The sequence below is a fragment of the Diadema setosum genome, chromosome 9, assembly GCF_964275005.1.
Source record: "Diadema setosum chromosome 9, eeDiaSeto1, whole genome shotgun sequence".
Lineage (NCBI taxonomy): Eukaryota > Metazoa > Echinodermata > Echinoidea > Diadematoida > Diadematidae > Diadema > Diadema setosum.
The window spans coordinates 7,565,565-7,580,096 of NC_092693.1; the positions used below are offsets into that span (position 1 = coordinate 7,565,565).

A 14,532-nucleotide genomic window follows, 5' to 3' on the forward strand; every position below is an offset into this window, starting at 1 on the left:
CGCCAGCCGGCCAGATAGCTATATCTGGCGCTGGCAGCAATCGACGCATCTGGCTTTGTGACAACTAGAGTCTACTTTTTTTTTCGCTAGCTAATTAAAAAAAAAAAAAAAAATCAAACAACTTATACCGACTGTGAGCGAATGGGTAGATGGCATAATTATACGGCTGTAGCCAACAATTTTGAATTTCAAGGTAAATATCGGTACGATTCGTGAGTGTTTGTACACTCTAATCGATGACTTGGGTACTCGCGTGTAAGCCCCATATAGGCCTAGATCTATTCACATTTGTGTAAGAAGATAAAAACACCTGGGAAGAACCATGGCTAGGCGCAGGCAGACGTCTTGCTAGTAAGCCTATACTGCTGAGAAGTTAACTGATATAATTAGATACAAATAATGAATCAGAATCGTGAGCTAGATATGACGCTATAAATATAGCAACTAATATCAGTAAGCTTAAACCTTTTTAGGCTTTTGCCTCTTCTCGGGCCAGGGGGTAGAGTCTGTTTAACGTTTTTAGATCTTGTCTAGAATTCTATGAAACAGACTAGATCTAGACCCGTCTAGACCTATAGGTCTATACCAGGCATACTTCTAGAACCCTCATTTTCGGTTGTCACTAAACTTCCGGCAAGCCTAACTAAGTAAACCAAACGGAAGGAAAATCTAACGGTTAGGCGTTTCTAAGCAGTATAAACTTAAGAAGTTAATTTACTTCGCCTGATGTCAACAACCAAAACTTCTACTGTTTAGGTCAGAGTAACCTTGCATTTAACATCGCGCTAACGCCTAAGATTAATCTACAAAAGTGATTTTCAAATCAAAGTTTCTTAATATGATTATGAAACGGATGTTTGCCACCATTCATTGCAGTTTAATATTTTCACTTTATCAAAAATTAATTCAAATTCAGAGTTCCAGGCTAAATTGAATATGGTCAATTCAATGCTGAACACTTAGTGAAGAAGTAAAAATATATATATATATAAGAATTAAACACATCTTGAAACATTCATTTAGTTGTAGTTATAGGCTTTAAAATGTTTGTCATAATGATATAGTGTAGCCAGGAAGTGTATTATATAATCTAACTTTGGTAAGTATTGCACCAAGCATAAAAAAAAAAAAAATCAGTGAATTATCAAAATCTTTGATTGAACTTGTCTGCTAAAATGAACAACTTTATTTGACGAATATGCAGTGATAGCCTAATTGAATAGAGAATATAGAAGTTATAGGCCAAAGTTTGTTTCGAAAATCTGTGCATTTTTTTATACCGCTGTGTTTCACTTGAGTGTTTATATTCATAATGCGTCAGTGTGACAGTGGTGTCTGAATTTCACACACTGACGTGCAGCTTCCATTTCCGGTTTCCTGTTATTTGTGCACCCAACAACTGCACGATATACGGGTTTCTTTTTTCTGATCTTTCCTATGAAGCTTTCATTCTAGATCGATATGTCTGAATCACTCAATTCGTCCATAAGAGAGGCATTAAGTGCCACTGAATGACTTTTCCACAGTGAGTAAACAATCACAATTTTAGCGCGGCGGTCGCCGGCCGCGGCGCAACGGCCGCCCCCGGCTAACTTTGCGCGATGGGTACGCTAGGCTGCTAGCTGCCAGTGCAACTCGCTGGGTAGCTAGCTCGCTGGAAGCCCCCGTTGGCCCCCACTTATGGCGGCCGTTATAGCGCCGCTAGCGGCGGTAGGTGAATAGGCCATCGAAATTGAATCGGTCTATATTGACAGTGTGTGTAAGCATACAGTTAGCATGAATGATGGCTTTAGAACACTATTTCACAGTATATTTACTAATCATGTCTACCCTCTCAGAAGAAGGTTAATACCATGGCAGCAGAACCTTGTGGCATGTGAATTTTTCCCACCAGACAACGGCCAATGCTCTCTCACTGTGTAGCCACACTGGTCCCTGTGTATTGGTGGTGTACCTGCAATGCATCACACCTGTTGAAAGTCCTGCGATTTTTGTAGCCAAATTCTGTTTTGCCTAGCTGGAGCTTGTTTTCGCAGAACGTGAATGTAGGCCCGTTGGGGAAAGCTGATGTTTAATGGATGATGGTTAATGTCTGTTACGGAAGTCAGCAGCTAAGATTTCAGCAAATTTGTAAGCCGATTCGTCGAGTAGATGGAAAGTGAGACAAGCAGACAGATCATTCACTGATGGCAGTAAAACATCCGGTGATGAAAATGTCTGTGAATTCCAAGAGTTGTCACGTTGGTAGTGTCAGTTTGTAAATGAACAGAAGAAGAAAATCACCCACAGCAAAGTGCATGTAATAATGACTCTGTTGAAATTTGATTTGCAGCTTTTCTGAATCCAATTTTCCTTGTGAGTAACATTCCTGCAGTTTTCATAAATAGGCTATATTTTGTTTTCACAATGAGTGTGTTTTTTTTTTTTTGTATACAAAATGTTTTTCTAAAAGTTTCAAGGATAAACTTAAACATTCTGATATTTCACTATGCCAAGCATTTCAGGAAGGGATGAAGCAGGGCAATTTTAGCTTCAAGTAAGTAATGGGTAAAGGACAAGTCCACCTTCATACACATAAGGATTGAGAGAATGCAGCAATATTAGTAGAACACATCAGTGAAAGTTTGAGGAAAATCGGACAATCCGTTCAAAACTTATGATTTTTTTAAGTATCTGCGCAGTCACTGCTGGATGAAAAGACTACTAAAGTGTATTATGTCACATGCGTACAACGATATAAGGAAAATAAAATGAGAATTTCACAAAACTTTACTTTTTGAATAAAGTGCACATTCCTTTGACTTGTTACTGATGTATGCTAAGGGTAATATTATTCCTCCCTGCCTTCTGAAAGAGAGAAGTCAAGTGTTCTTTTGTTATGCGAGAAAAATGGAAATATGTTGAATGTTCTTTATTCTTTCTTTATATCGTTGTACACATGTGACATCACAAGCTATAGTAGTCTTTTCATCCAGCCTTGACTGAGCAGAAACTTCAAAAATTCATAACTTTTGAACGGATTGTCTGATTTTCCTTACACTCTCACTGATGTGTTCTAGTAATATTGCTGCATTCACTCAACCCACATGTCTACGAAGGTGAACTTGTCCTTAGAATATGTGTGTGCTTTGGCCCATGCCATTTGATGTCTTGTGAATTAAGATATATATGTATTTTTCAGTGCAATTCAATTCAAATTTAAGGTGCATTTTTCAACAATGCTAAATGGCATTCACTCTGTTGCTTGGCTAATCTATCTTCTACTGCTATTTGTGGTTAATAACAATGGTATGAAACTTACAAGCCGTTTCTTCCTTCTCCTCTCCCGACCCGTTCACCTGTGTGCAGATTGAGAAGAAAGGACACACCTCAGGGATGAATGTGAAGCAGCAGCTTCTAGACATGAGGCGGTATCGACAGGGTCTCATACAGACGTGGCAGCAGCTACGCTTCTCCTACTGTGCCATCCTGGAAGGGTCAAAGGTCATCCTGAGGGGAGACTCACTGGGCTCATTAGTGGTTGAGGTGGGTTAATTTGTTTTCAAAGGTTCCACGCTCGTTTTTCTTTCCGACTTCTAGGAGATTGTCCGAGGGAAAGATCTTACCTTGCTATGGCCAACCATCCACACTTCTCCATCAGTCTCCCCACCTGAGGGGAATGGGTTCGGATGAAGCCAGTCTACAGATCAGCATTGGGCAGTGGGCTTGCACTCCAACACACAGGTTTGCTTCAGGCCCACTTGCCTTGTTGCCCCCTTCTCCTGGACAAGCAAAACTCATTGTCTGGCAAGTAAAATCAGTGGGCACTCGCCCAAACACCCACCCTGGGCAAGTGAGAAAGGTGTCTTTTGTAGTGCCGTGACAAGACATGCACCAAGAAGTGGTTGGCAGTACGTTGTAGTTCTTGCCTTCCATATTGTATGCTTGCAGAGGTGTAATGTATTCAGGTATCTTGTTTTCCTCATTTCCCAATTTTGTCCTAGAACTCAACGTCCTTGCCATTGATAGGGGAAACACTTTCCTTGGATAGTAGGAAAATTGAGGAGAAAAAAAATCCCTCCTCACTGTGCATTCTGTTAGACCATGGTTGCATTTATCAACTCACTTCTGGTGCAGAATTAAGGTTTCCAAATAACTTTTAAGGAGCTTTGGGCAGTACATGAATGCAAAGCTGTGTGTATTATGGGGTTAGAAACAAATTTCTAAAACAAAGAAAAAAGTGTGATCTCAAAAGTATTTGATCCAGAAATTCATTTCTGCAGAGTTGATAAACGCAAAGTCGTTTTGAAATGCACTTATAGCTTGGACCTGCCCATGCCGAGCACTGCCAACTACACATCTTCACTCCTTGGGTCGAGCTGCGCAGTGGAGCTGCACGGTAGTGACAAGGCTTCCCAGTTTACTCATGACAGAGTTGATAAAAGCAACAACTCGAAAAATATAATCCAAGAGGCTTTTGAAAATGTGTGTGATAGTGGGCATTGAAATGCATTCAAACATGTGAGAGTTGATAAGCGTAGCCCCTGTTTCAGATATATGTGACTGCAGCGTGTGTGGCTTTTCAGGGTTTGTTTGATGTAAAAACCCGTTCAGTGGCGAGGAAGGGAGAGAGTTCTCTCAATCATAGATGTTCGATTCTCCATTTCTAGTTCCTGGATTAAATTAAACTTCTCTTTCATGTAGCACACATTCCTGCCCCCCCCCCCCCCCCCCTCCCCTCGAATCACTTTGCATTACCTGTGATTGTTGGCAAACAGTAATAATCACTGCATGCCCCAGCATGATTTATAGTATCTGGAGGTCTGGTAATGAGCTTTATTATGGACTAGCTGGTAGCAGTAACATAATGGGTTTTTTTAAGGGGGTGGGGTGGGGGTGGAGGAATGCTCCTTTCTCCCCTTTGATTAGCATGAGGAGTATGGACCTTTACAAATTTTGTTTTTTATTTGTTTACTAGTTGTGGAGTGTCAAAATTTATAGGAAGGGAGAGTAGCTGGCAATTACCACAGTTGCAGCCAGAATTGTAGATTGTTGTAAAGTTGTCATAGGCCTGGTTGCCTGCAACAGATACCCTGGAAATTCAATTGAATTTGCATGTGGTATGCAGATTTTGTGTGGGTATGTGAGTGACTGTTTAGGTGTGTGCTTGTGTGTTATGTTTACTCGTGCATTGAATGATTGCTTCATTTTACACTTCCGGCCTTTCTTGTCTGGAGACAATGTGTATGCTGTTTTATGTCATCTTGTATTATGTTGTAAGCATGCCTAGTGGCTGTGCAAAAGAAAAGCCACCTGACTTACAAGCGTATGGCTATTATTGTAGCAAACCATTTTTTTGTTCATGTGTGCGCAGAATGATGCAGACTGTGATTCAATACCCCCTCCCCTGCCACCGAAGAGGCCCCTCTCACGCCCCCAGATGATGGCCGATGGCCAGGCGGCGACGCGTGAGGCTGAAGAGAACAACAAGCAGAACAAGACGAAAGCTGCGGCCAAGGATGGACTGGTGGACCGCGCTCAGACAGCCGGTGTTGTCGACGCCTCGTCAAATGCCGACAAGAATTCCAGGTTTGCCTATCAAGTGCACAAAGGATATTCTTCTGTGATGCGTAATGATGATGCAGTGATGATTGTATATACGCTTACCGATATTAGTAGGTAATAGTGAATGTACAATAATTTTTGGAAGATACATTATCAATTTTCAGCTGTAAAAAATGTGGGCCTCATAAGACTCCATTGAAGACAAAGGTAGTGCCTTGCCTGTTATGACAGAGTGACTTCATCGGAAAAAGAAAAACATCATGAATTGACATGCAAACTTCTGTCTGGAAAGGAGCGAGTTTGAGCCAGGGTGCAATATGGCTAATGCATTCAGCAGCCAGGTTTCCTCTGCAATGGAATTTGGTCACATCGCTGATGTTAATTGGCAGATTGATCTTGTTTCCGAGGACACCCTGGGGGTGTAGACATCAGAGGCGATGCAGCGATGCAACCCACAAACACTGTTATTTAGATTATGTGATGATATGAACGCCATTGCCAAATATCGAATTATCATCAAGTACAAAAGGTTATGGTGCACCACCTCATGTTTATACTGCAGTGAAATTTAGAGAAAACTCAGAGCCTCTATTTTTTTTTTTTTTTTTTTTGGGGGGGGGGTTGTTTCATTTAAGGTTTCAGTTATGGCATTAAAAGTTGACTGCATTCTTAAAAATCACTGATAGAAAGAGCGTTACCCTGTCCATTTTTAAAGCCTTTCCATGGTGATACCTGAGGGGCACCCAGTAAAGAACAAAGATTGCACATTGGACAGCAATTCTTTGCCAAATATGTGTACATTGAAACAATAAGAACAATCAAATCTGTCTACTTGTTGCCAAAAAAGCCTTCAAACTCATCTCCTTGAGGGGAAAAAAAAATTATTTGACATATTTTACATGCAGAGCAGGCAGCTGCATGACCTCCTACAACACCCCTATTCCAACGTATGGAAACTCTGCCCCACCCTTAACCCCTCCCTACCTCCCTCCAGGTTTCTGTACTGTCATTTGTGCCAGGTACTGTCAATTCTTGGAGCACCTGAATGGAAGCTGAACATTGGCATAGTTGCTGGAACGCTCATTTCATAAATGGAGCGGTTGCACTGGAGAGGTACACATACATGTTTGTTGCAAAGTGCTGCAAAGCCACTGCCCACGAATTGAACAAATATGAACACAAACCATTACCTTCTCATTTTGTTTTCTTCTTCTTCGTAAATCTCATCCTCCAGAGTCCAAGACAGGGAGGGGCAGGAGCTACGGAAGCGCAAGCGAGAGGAACGGGAGGAGAAGAGCGCCAAGCTGAACGAGAAGATCAACGAGATGAGACGCAAGCAGCGGCGAGCCGAGGCCTGGCAACAGAAAAGGTCATTAATACGTCTCGGAATGGGGGTTGGGGTCGGGGTAGCTGTATCATTAGCGGTGGTCTACTTCTACCTGTCCTGAGATACAAAGAAAGGAAAAACGAATGAGATGTAGAGTGAGTGTGAGAGAAAGAGATGAGATGGACTCTTGAGAAAAAGAGAGATAGAGAAAAAAATATATATAAGTTTCAGGGCATCACTTTAGCAAAGACAAAATGTTCAGAATTGTGATGCATGTGAAGAATATGAAAAGAGACGTATAGTCGTTTGAAAAAGCTACCGAGTTTCAACCCCCCTGTGGCATCAGGACAGATAGCCCATGACCTGCCCAGGACGTAGTCTAAAAGAGGAGTGCATAGCTATCCATGTTACAGCAGTGCCTGTCACCTTTTCTGACATTTTCTTCTGGCTAGCTAGCTGGTAGAGTTCGTGGTTTCAAACAAAATAACCTAAAAACAGCACTCAGAAGAAATTCAAGGGAAGAAATTCTGCATAACCAGAACGATAAGTGAGCAAATATTAATGCGCCGCTGTCTGTAAATTTTTACAAAATTGCTTTACGGAAAGGCATCCAGACAACTGGATAAAGAAGACAGTCCCATGCTTGTCTTTGTTTGGAAGACTTGGCACTGTTGGTTGCCAACCAGGTAAATCTTAGCACTCCATGCCTTATTCATTCCATAGGAATTTGTCTCCTCATTAAAAAAAAGAAAAAAAAAAAGAAAAAAAGGAAAAAAAAGAGATGAATTCAGTTTTGTGCCCACGAACTGTACAAGACAAAATGTTCATGTCTGGAAGTTTAATGCACACTGATTCTGTTATCAGGCACACTGATCTGTCTCAACACCTGTGTGCTAGCCCTACAAACGGGCATGATTCGAGCTTGGTTTTTTGTTTCGATCTTTTTTCTTTCTTTTTTTTTTTTAAATTCAATGTATTTTTTTTTGTTTTTGCTAGAAACTGTTGTTACTATCAGTTGTGGTAGTAAGCTGTAAGGAGATTAGTCGTGTATACAGGGTTGCGTGTAGGTACATACCATGACTTGAGATATGATATGATATGATTTGATATTTGCCCAAGCCGTCCTTTCATCTTTCCTGCTCATTGGCAACCACGTGTATTTGGAATGTCTGCGCTGGTCTGCCCATGTGTTGTAGGTGTGTAATGCAAGAATCTTTATAAGTAAATGACTGTGGAGTGTGCTTTCACTCTCTTTTTGCAGTGAATCAATTTGTTTGTTGGGATGTATTGTCATAAATCCTTAGCAATTGCTAGGCTGGTATAAAAAGATAAAAGGTAGGTGTATTGGAGAAGAGAGGTGCTGAATGCAGTCAGCCCTCTTGATGAGTATAAGCCCAATGAGATGGGTAGAACTGAGCCACACTGTATGCACAGCTTCTCCTCTGATTTCTCGTCACATGTTCCTGCAATGGAGGTTTTATGGTGCTTTCACACAGGGGTGTGAGAGTTCAGAGTTTAGGTCTGATTTCAGAGTTTGTACTCTACCCAAAACCCACTTCTGTTTTTGCAGCTCAGATGCATTGAAATGTACACAGTTTAATGCACTTCAGACATTTTTTCATGAATTTTTTTAAAGACTTTATTCTACAAGATCTTTCACAATAAATCTGGCATAACCATCATGATGCAATTGTTCACACCTGGCACGTTGTGTTCAAATAGATTGCTGGCAATGCTTAACCATCCACTTCAACATTAATAGGTAATCAATCACCCATTCTTTCTTGGTATGTTCAGTTTGCTACTGAACTCAAGACAAAAAAAGTACTCATTTCTGGTTATTCAGCTTACAGTCATGCCAAGGAAGTTGTGTGTGGCTTGTAGACATTGCTGTGTATGTGAATCACTGATATAGCCGGCGTACGGTGGATTATAAGAAATGATAGAATAGACTCGTCGGTGATATGATGTGTCTGCCAAAATGTGTGCCAGAATATTGTTTAATGATCTGCTTTCAACCGAATAGTTGGTTGTGCTGTGATGTTCCGTCAGATATTAATAGTGCATAATGGTGATCCTGTGTCAAGATGAAACAAACAGATGATCACTGTGGTGCTCGGAAGACTGTGTGGTCGCAACATAATGTGAATATTTTCTGCTCCTCTAACATGGAAAAGAAGCAGGAGACAGAGATTCCCTCCTTGTGAGTTGTTGAAACACTATGCATAGTGCTTTAGATTAGTAGCAGTGTTCGTATTTCGAGATTAAGGTGGCAGTGGACTATTTTAGGAATGAAGATGTTCAAAAGTGATTATATCTCTGTACGTTGCAATGATTTGGACAAGTCTATGCACTGTGTGTAGATATGAAAATACATCTGTGTGACTCGATACGTGCAGGCCACTTGCAGGAATATGTTAAGTTATGCACTGATATCATTATGAAGTGAAAAGTGCATCAAACCATCTGTTATTTCATAATGTGATATAATGATTGATTTCATTTCTGCAAATATATTGCAGAACCCCATTATGAAGTTTGTGCAAATTTGATACTGCAATTCATTTTTAATCCTCCGTTTTCGGACAATACTATCACTATGGGTCATTGTTTCCAAAAACCAAGCTGTCTCAGTGAAATGTTTTGACTACAGAGTCATATTTAGTGGAAACTGCAGATTGTGGGATGAGGAACTCAAACGTTGTATGAGATCTTTGTTTGTTTGTTTGTTTGTTTGTTTCTGACATGTTGGTAGTGTAACATGTGGCACATGCATCTTTGATGAACAACATAATTTTAAAAGATGTTCAAGAGATAAGTTATCAGATGAATATTCAGGGCAGGATTTCATGTTTTGTATATTTAATACCCCAGAAAGATGCAGGAGATATTTTTTGTTGTTTTGTTTTGTGTGTGTTTTTTTGTCACTGTTATCATTCCACTTTTACCAGTGATGCACTACAGATGCATTTCGAGCATTTGGTATCATTGGGTAAGCAATGCTGCAATGTCAGTCCGAATTCAATATTGTGAGCAATTACGCAATGCCATAAATTTAAGGATATTTAAGCGGTCACTGTTTGTCTCCATCAAAGCAGCAGAGTTTCTACTACAATGTAACGCCATTGCTGTAGTTTCTACTTCCTTGGGAACTGGGTTGTTGTTGTTTTGTTTTGTTGTTGTTGTGTTTTGTTTTTTTTTGGGGGGGGGGGCATTGCTTGTGTCATAGTTATTTGCTTGATATGAGATATAACCACTCTCTGTCAAGTTTATGGCAAGTTGGTTCTCAAAACCAACTGATAGCATTCCCTAATACCTGTGTGGTTATTTTCTTCGATAAAATCACCTCCGACAGACATGAAATTTAGGTGAATTGTTTGTGTGGCGTACCAAGGGAGGCTACCATGCCTGATTGTCAAAACAGTATTTTCTCCGACTGAAATCTGTCAAAACTGTCATCATTACAAGCTGCAGTAGAGGCTTCTAGCATTAGTATTTCAATGTGACGTTTGAATTGTAGTAGAAATATCTCTACGAGAGGTAAAGCATGCCTGCCAGCTGTACCTGTAAAATTAGAACATTTGTTTTTGCTGCAAACTAATTGACAAATCGCCTGGCACTGACGTAAATCAGTGTTTAGTAATAACCATGATTAAAATTAGAGAGTTGGTTCGAGTCCAACCTGAGCATGTATACCCATGATTTTTATCATGGCCACCATGAAAACACTAAATAATTGGTGCTTATTTACGTCGATGACGGGTGATCGGTCAATCAGTTGCAATTATTTCTGTTTGTTGCTCTCTGTTGAGCTTTAGGGTTGGTAGCTTTGTTAGCATACTGCAAAAGTGGAAATTTTCGCGGTGTTGAAATTTTCGCGAATTTCGCGCAACCAGAAACTAGCGCAAAAATAAAAGCACATGAATATTTTTGCTTGCCATACGTTCCAGTAGTTGATGTCTTGATTCCGCCTAATTAAAAACACTAAAAACTCTTCTTACCCGGCCGAGCACGAAAAATTAGTCGCGCGAAAATATCCACTTTAACAGTAGTTTATTCTTAGCCCAAAATGTTGCAGTGTGAGCTAAAAGGTATTGTGCAGAATTGTATGTGTGAGTTAGTGTTATGGAGCTGTCTATGAATGACAGTGGCCCGTTCAACAGAGAAGGATAGGATCATAATTATTTCCTTATGCTGCTCTTCGGCTCACCATACTTTCATGCCACCAGCAGTGCCACGTCACTGCGACTTTGCAGCTCCTAAGCCAAGAGTTGTCTATTCCACCAGGAAGGATATGGGATACAGTGCAAGAAAGACTTAGGAAATGGCGTGGATGCAGAATGACTCCGTTTAAGGATGTTCTGCAAGGGCACAAGGGAACAATGCATGTGTAGAGTTCTTTTATAGATTTGATAGCTAGCTTCAGTCCAATTGCACTCTTCAATTTAGAACCATCAAAAGTGGATGTGGATGGAGGGGGAAGGGGAGGGGGAGGTGATCTCATTACGCACGCAGCTTGAACTCCAAATTTCGTTGACCTTATATGCCAGAAGATGAAAAATCCTTCAAAAATCCTTCACAAATCCTCGATCACTACTACAATTGGATGAGGTGTTCCTTGTGTTGATATCAACTTTTTATTCATTACCAAGTTTCATTTTAATCCGTACACAATATTTTGAGATATTTTGCAAACAGACAAACCAATGCCGATGATCAAAAACCTCCCTCTTCCTTGGTGGAGGTAATAAAAGCATGAAATCATCACATGAAATATTCTTTGAAGAGAGGGGAAATTAAAGGGTTAAATTGATGCTGAATATCACATTCACGAAAGAATATTACTCTTCAAAATTGATCAAAACGGAATGAAAGTGAAAACACAGAGAATGTTGGGGAAGGGTATAAAGGCATTGACTGCCATGCTATGCAACAGTCTCAATTCTGTTAGTTTGTATGAGTTATGTGATGATAATTAGGTATTCTGGCATGTGCAGTTCAATGCCTTTCTACCTGCAACATGCTATAGAATTTAATGTGTTTGTTTTCATGCCATAAACGAGCTTAAAGGTGGGATTCTGGCAAGTGCCAAGATTTTGTTTCACTTGCACAGTGCCTAAGTTTGATCATAGGGTATTGTGTATGCCATATCTTTTGTGATGGTTGGGGACTTTTGTGGTGGTTGTGGGACTTAGTGCTAACTGATTAATAGTCAAGACATTGACAGCACATCAGTACATTGCCTCCTGTAACACTGATGCAATATATTTCGTCTCCAAAATAAAAATTAAAAGATACTTACACTGCTTCTTGGAAGAGGATGACACTCAAAACAACTTAACTAATCACTTGGGAATTGTCTACAAGTTTTGATTTATGAAATATATGGCATACACAGTATTAGATGAAATAAAGATATAGCCAATATATTCATATGTTTATTCATTAAATGTATCAGATCATAATCATACTGCTAATGCTATCGTCATCATATATCATCAATATCACAATTATCAAAAGTCATATGAATGTCATCACCATCACCATCAGCATGAATAGATGAAGAGAACTGCAGAACCAAACAAATTAATCTGAAATCTTGGCCCCACAACAAAAATCTATTTCCCGGTTGAAGACAAACTGATTTTGCTTCAACACGCATTTCCCATAGACACGTGCCCGAGTATACTCGGGGACTCGTCCTCAACGGGTTAAAGTAATCAAATGTCAATCACTGCAATCAATAGTTACATCATATTATTTCACTTCAAATGGATTTCCTCTTTCCTGACCATTTCTATTTGGCAATGAATTGTTGTATGTGATGTGTAGGGCTGGATAAGGTTTATACTTATTTTTGTTCTTTGTTTCGGTGGTACAATTGAGGTCAAGTACAGCATTGTCATGATAATATTGTACGGCTCTCTCATATGAGAGCAGTGAGAAAAATTTTTATACCTCTTGGTGCAAGCATACATTTTTTTCCCCCCAATGTATAAGTGTTCTCTTTGTCAATTCAGTCAGCGTTGTATGAAAATTTTCCATTATGAATCTGATCAAGCTCAGAGAGAATTAATCCGTTTGTAGTGCTGGAGCCAGAATGTACTGTATGTCCCAAAAAAATTACAATCAGATTTTCGCATTGATAACTTCCAATACGATGAAACTGTCTGAATGCTATTTCAGTGTCTTAAAATATAACATCTTAGCTACATTTCACAGAAAACCCCATTCAGTTTGGATAAGTGGTCTCAGAGAAATGTGGATTGTTGTAAAGCATGTCATGAGTCTGATTCTTCCAAGTTTAGCACTTGGATGCTCTTGGAATTGCATATTAATGTGTTAACACAATAGACAGAACTTGGAGGAAAGAGATTCCTGACATGCTCTATAAAATTCCTTGTTTCTCTTTGACAACTAAAGCAAATTGAATGGGGTTTTCTGTAAGATGTGTGCAATGAGTTATAGTTTTATACCCTTAAATTGTATTTGGATTGATTCACTATATTTAAAGTTATCATTGTGGAGGGTACCGCTGTAATTTTTTTTTTTTGACATACGGTATTTCTATGAGTCCTAGAATGTAGATATACTCAGCCTGCTAGGTTTTGTTCAGTCATCCTGTGGTCTGTAATGCAGCAGGTATTTGTTGAAAATGATTATAAGCACATTTCGTACGCATTTCGGTATTGAGTTATGGTCAATATCAATCATGCAGCCAGTGGAAATATTTTCTAATATTTTAGTACGGGTACTTGTTTGTTTGTTTGGGTTTTATTTTTCCCCCTTGTGAGTGTGGGAGTAATTTTATATCTGATATTTGAGATATCAATATAATCATGTTCATTTTGCAAACAGAATTATTTCTAAAGTGAAGTCATAGGTAACCTTCCTAAATGTGATGTATGCAATGCAAGTACTACGAGGTGTTAGATGTTGCGCTGTGACTTTGGAAACCAATTTTCAAACTGAGAATAAGTATGAAATATGAGGTTTGTGTTTAAATGCAGCTATCCCAGGTAGCTTTGCCTGCATCGTGTGGATACATTGGCAAATTTGTCATCACAACAAAGCCCAGACTCATTAACAAAAGGACTTCGACATCATTTTCCCTTTGTGTGTTTTTCTGTGTGTTTTGGTAATGAAAGGATCAAGCGTATTATACTTGTCCTCCTCAAAACCTTGCTTTGAGGAACAGACTTCAGCTTTGTGGAGGGTTAATTTCCCCCTCAACTTGACCTTGATATACCCAGAACAGAGCCGCGAATGTAGCGCTGTAAGTCTTCAACATTTATCTGTCTTGGAGGTGCGTGGCCAGTGTGCAACCCACCTCACAGTATGGTTGGAATGGAGCAATCTCAATCTGACATGCGGGGACAGTGGACATGCTCCCTCTATTGCTTAAACACAGCCAGTGTGCTATTCCTTATCGAGTCCTGCAACTTTTCCTGACGGCGTCACCAATCAAAGAATGTTCTGCTGCAGAAAAACAGCGACACCAAAAAGATATGGGGATGTTTTATGGAGTATGCAACACGTTGAATTGATGACATATTGCTGAAGATAGTTGAGGATGCTAATTCTCATTGCTTTCTAAGCTGTATTGATCTGAGAGAATGTGATGAAATTCCCAAAACATGTAAGAATCATCCATTGACATA

At 39.7% G+C, this 14,532-nt stretch overlaps 2 protein-coding genes across 2 annotated transcripts in view; one reads left to right on the forward strand and one right to left on the reverse strand.

The window, feature by feature from the left end:
- The window catches only part of LOC140232616 (tyrosine-protein phosphatase non-receptor type 1-like), a 104,179-nt gene extending 96,391 nt beyond the window's left edge, over positions 1-7,788 (forward strand). Inside the window, exons 7-9 of the mRNA XM_072312714.1 lie at positions 3,349-3,525; positions 5,354-5,568; positions 6,779-7,788. Coding sequence (XP_072168815.1) covers positions 3,349-3,525; positions 5,354-5,568; positions 6,779-6,992 — 606 coding nt within the window. The 3' untranslated portion in view covers positions 6,993-7,788. The remainder of the gene's footprint in view (positions 1-3,348; positions 3,526-5,353; positions 5,569-6,778) is intronic.
- The window catches only part of LOC140232902 (heterogeneous nuclear ribonucleoprotein C-like 1), a 281,840-nt gene that overhangs the window by 208,136 nt on the left and 59,172 nt on the right, over positions 1-14,532 (reverse strand). The window lies entirely within an intron of this gene.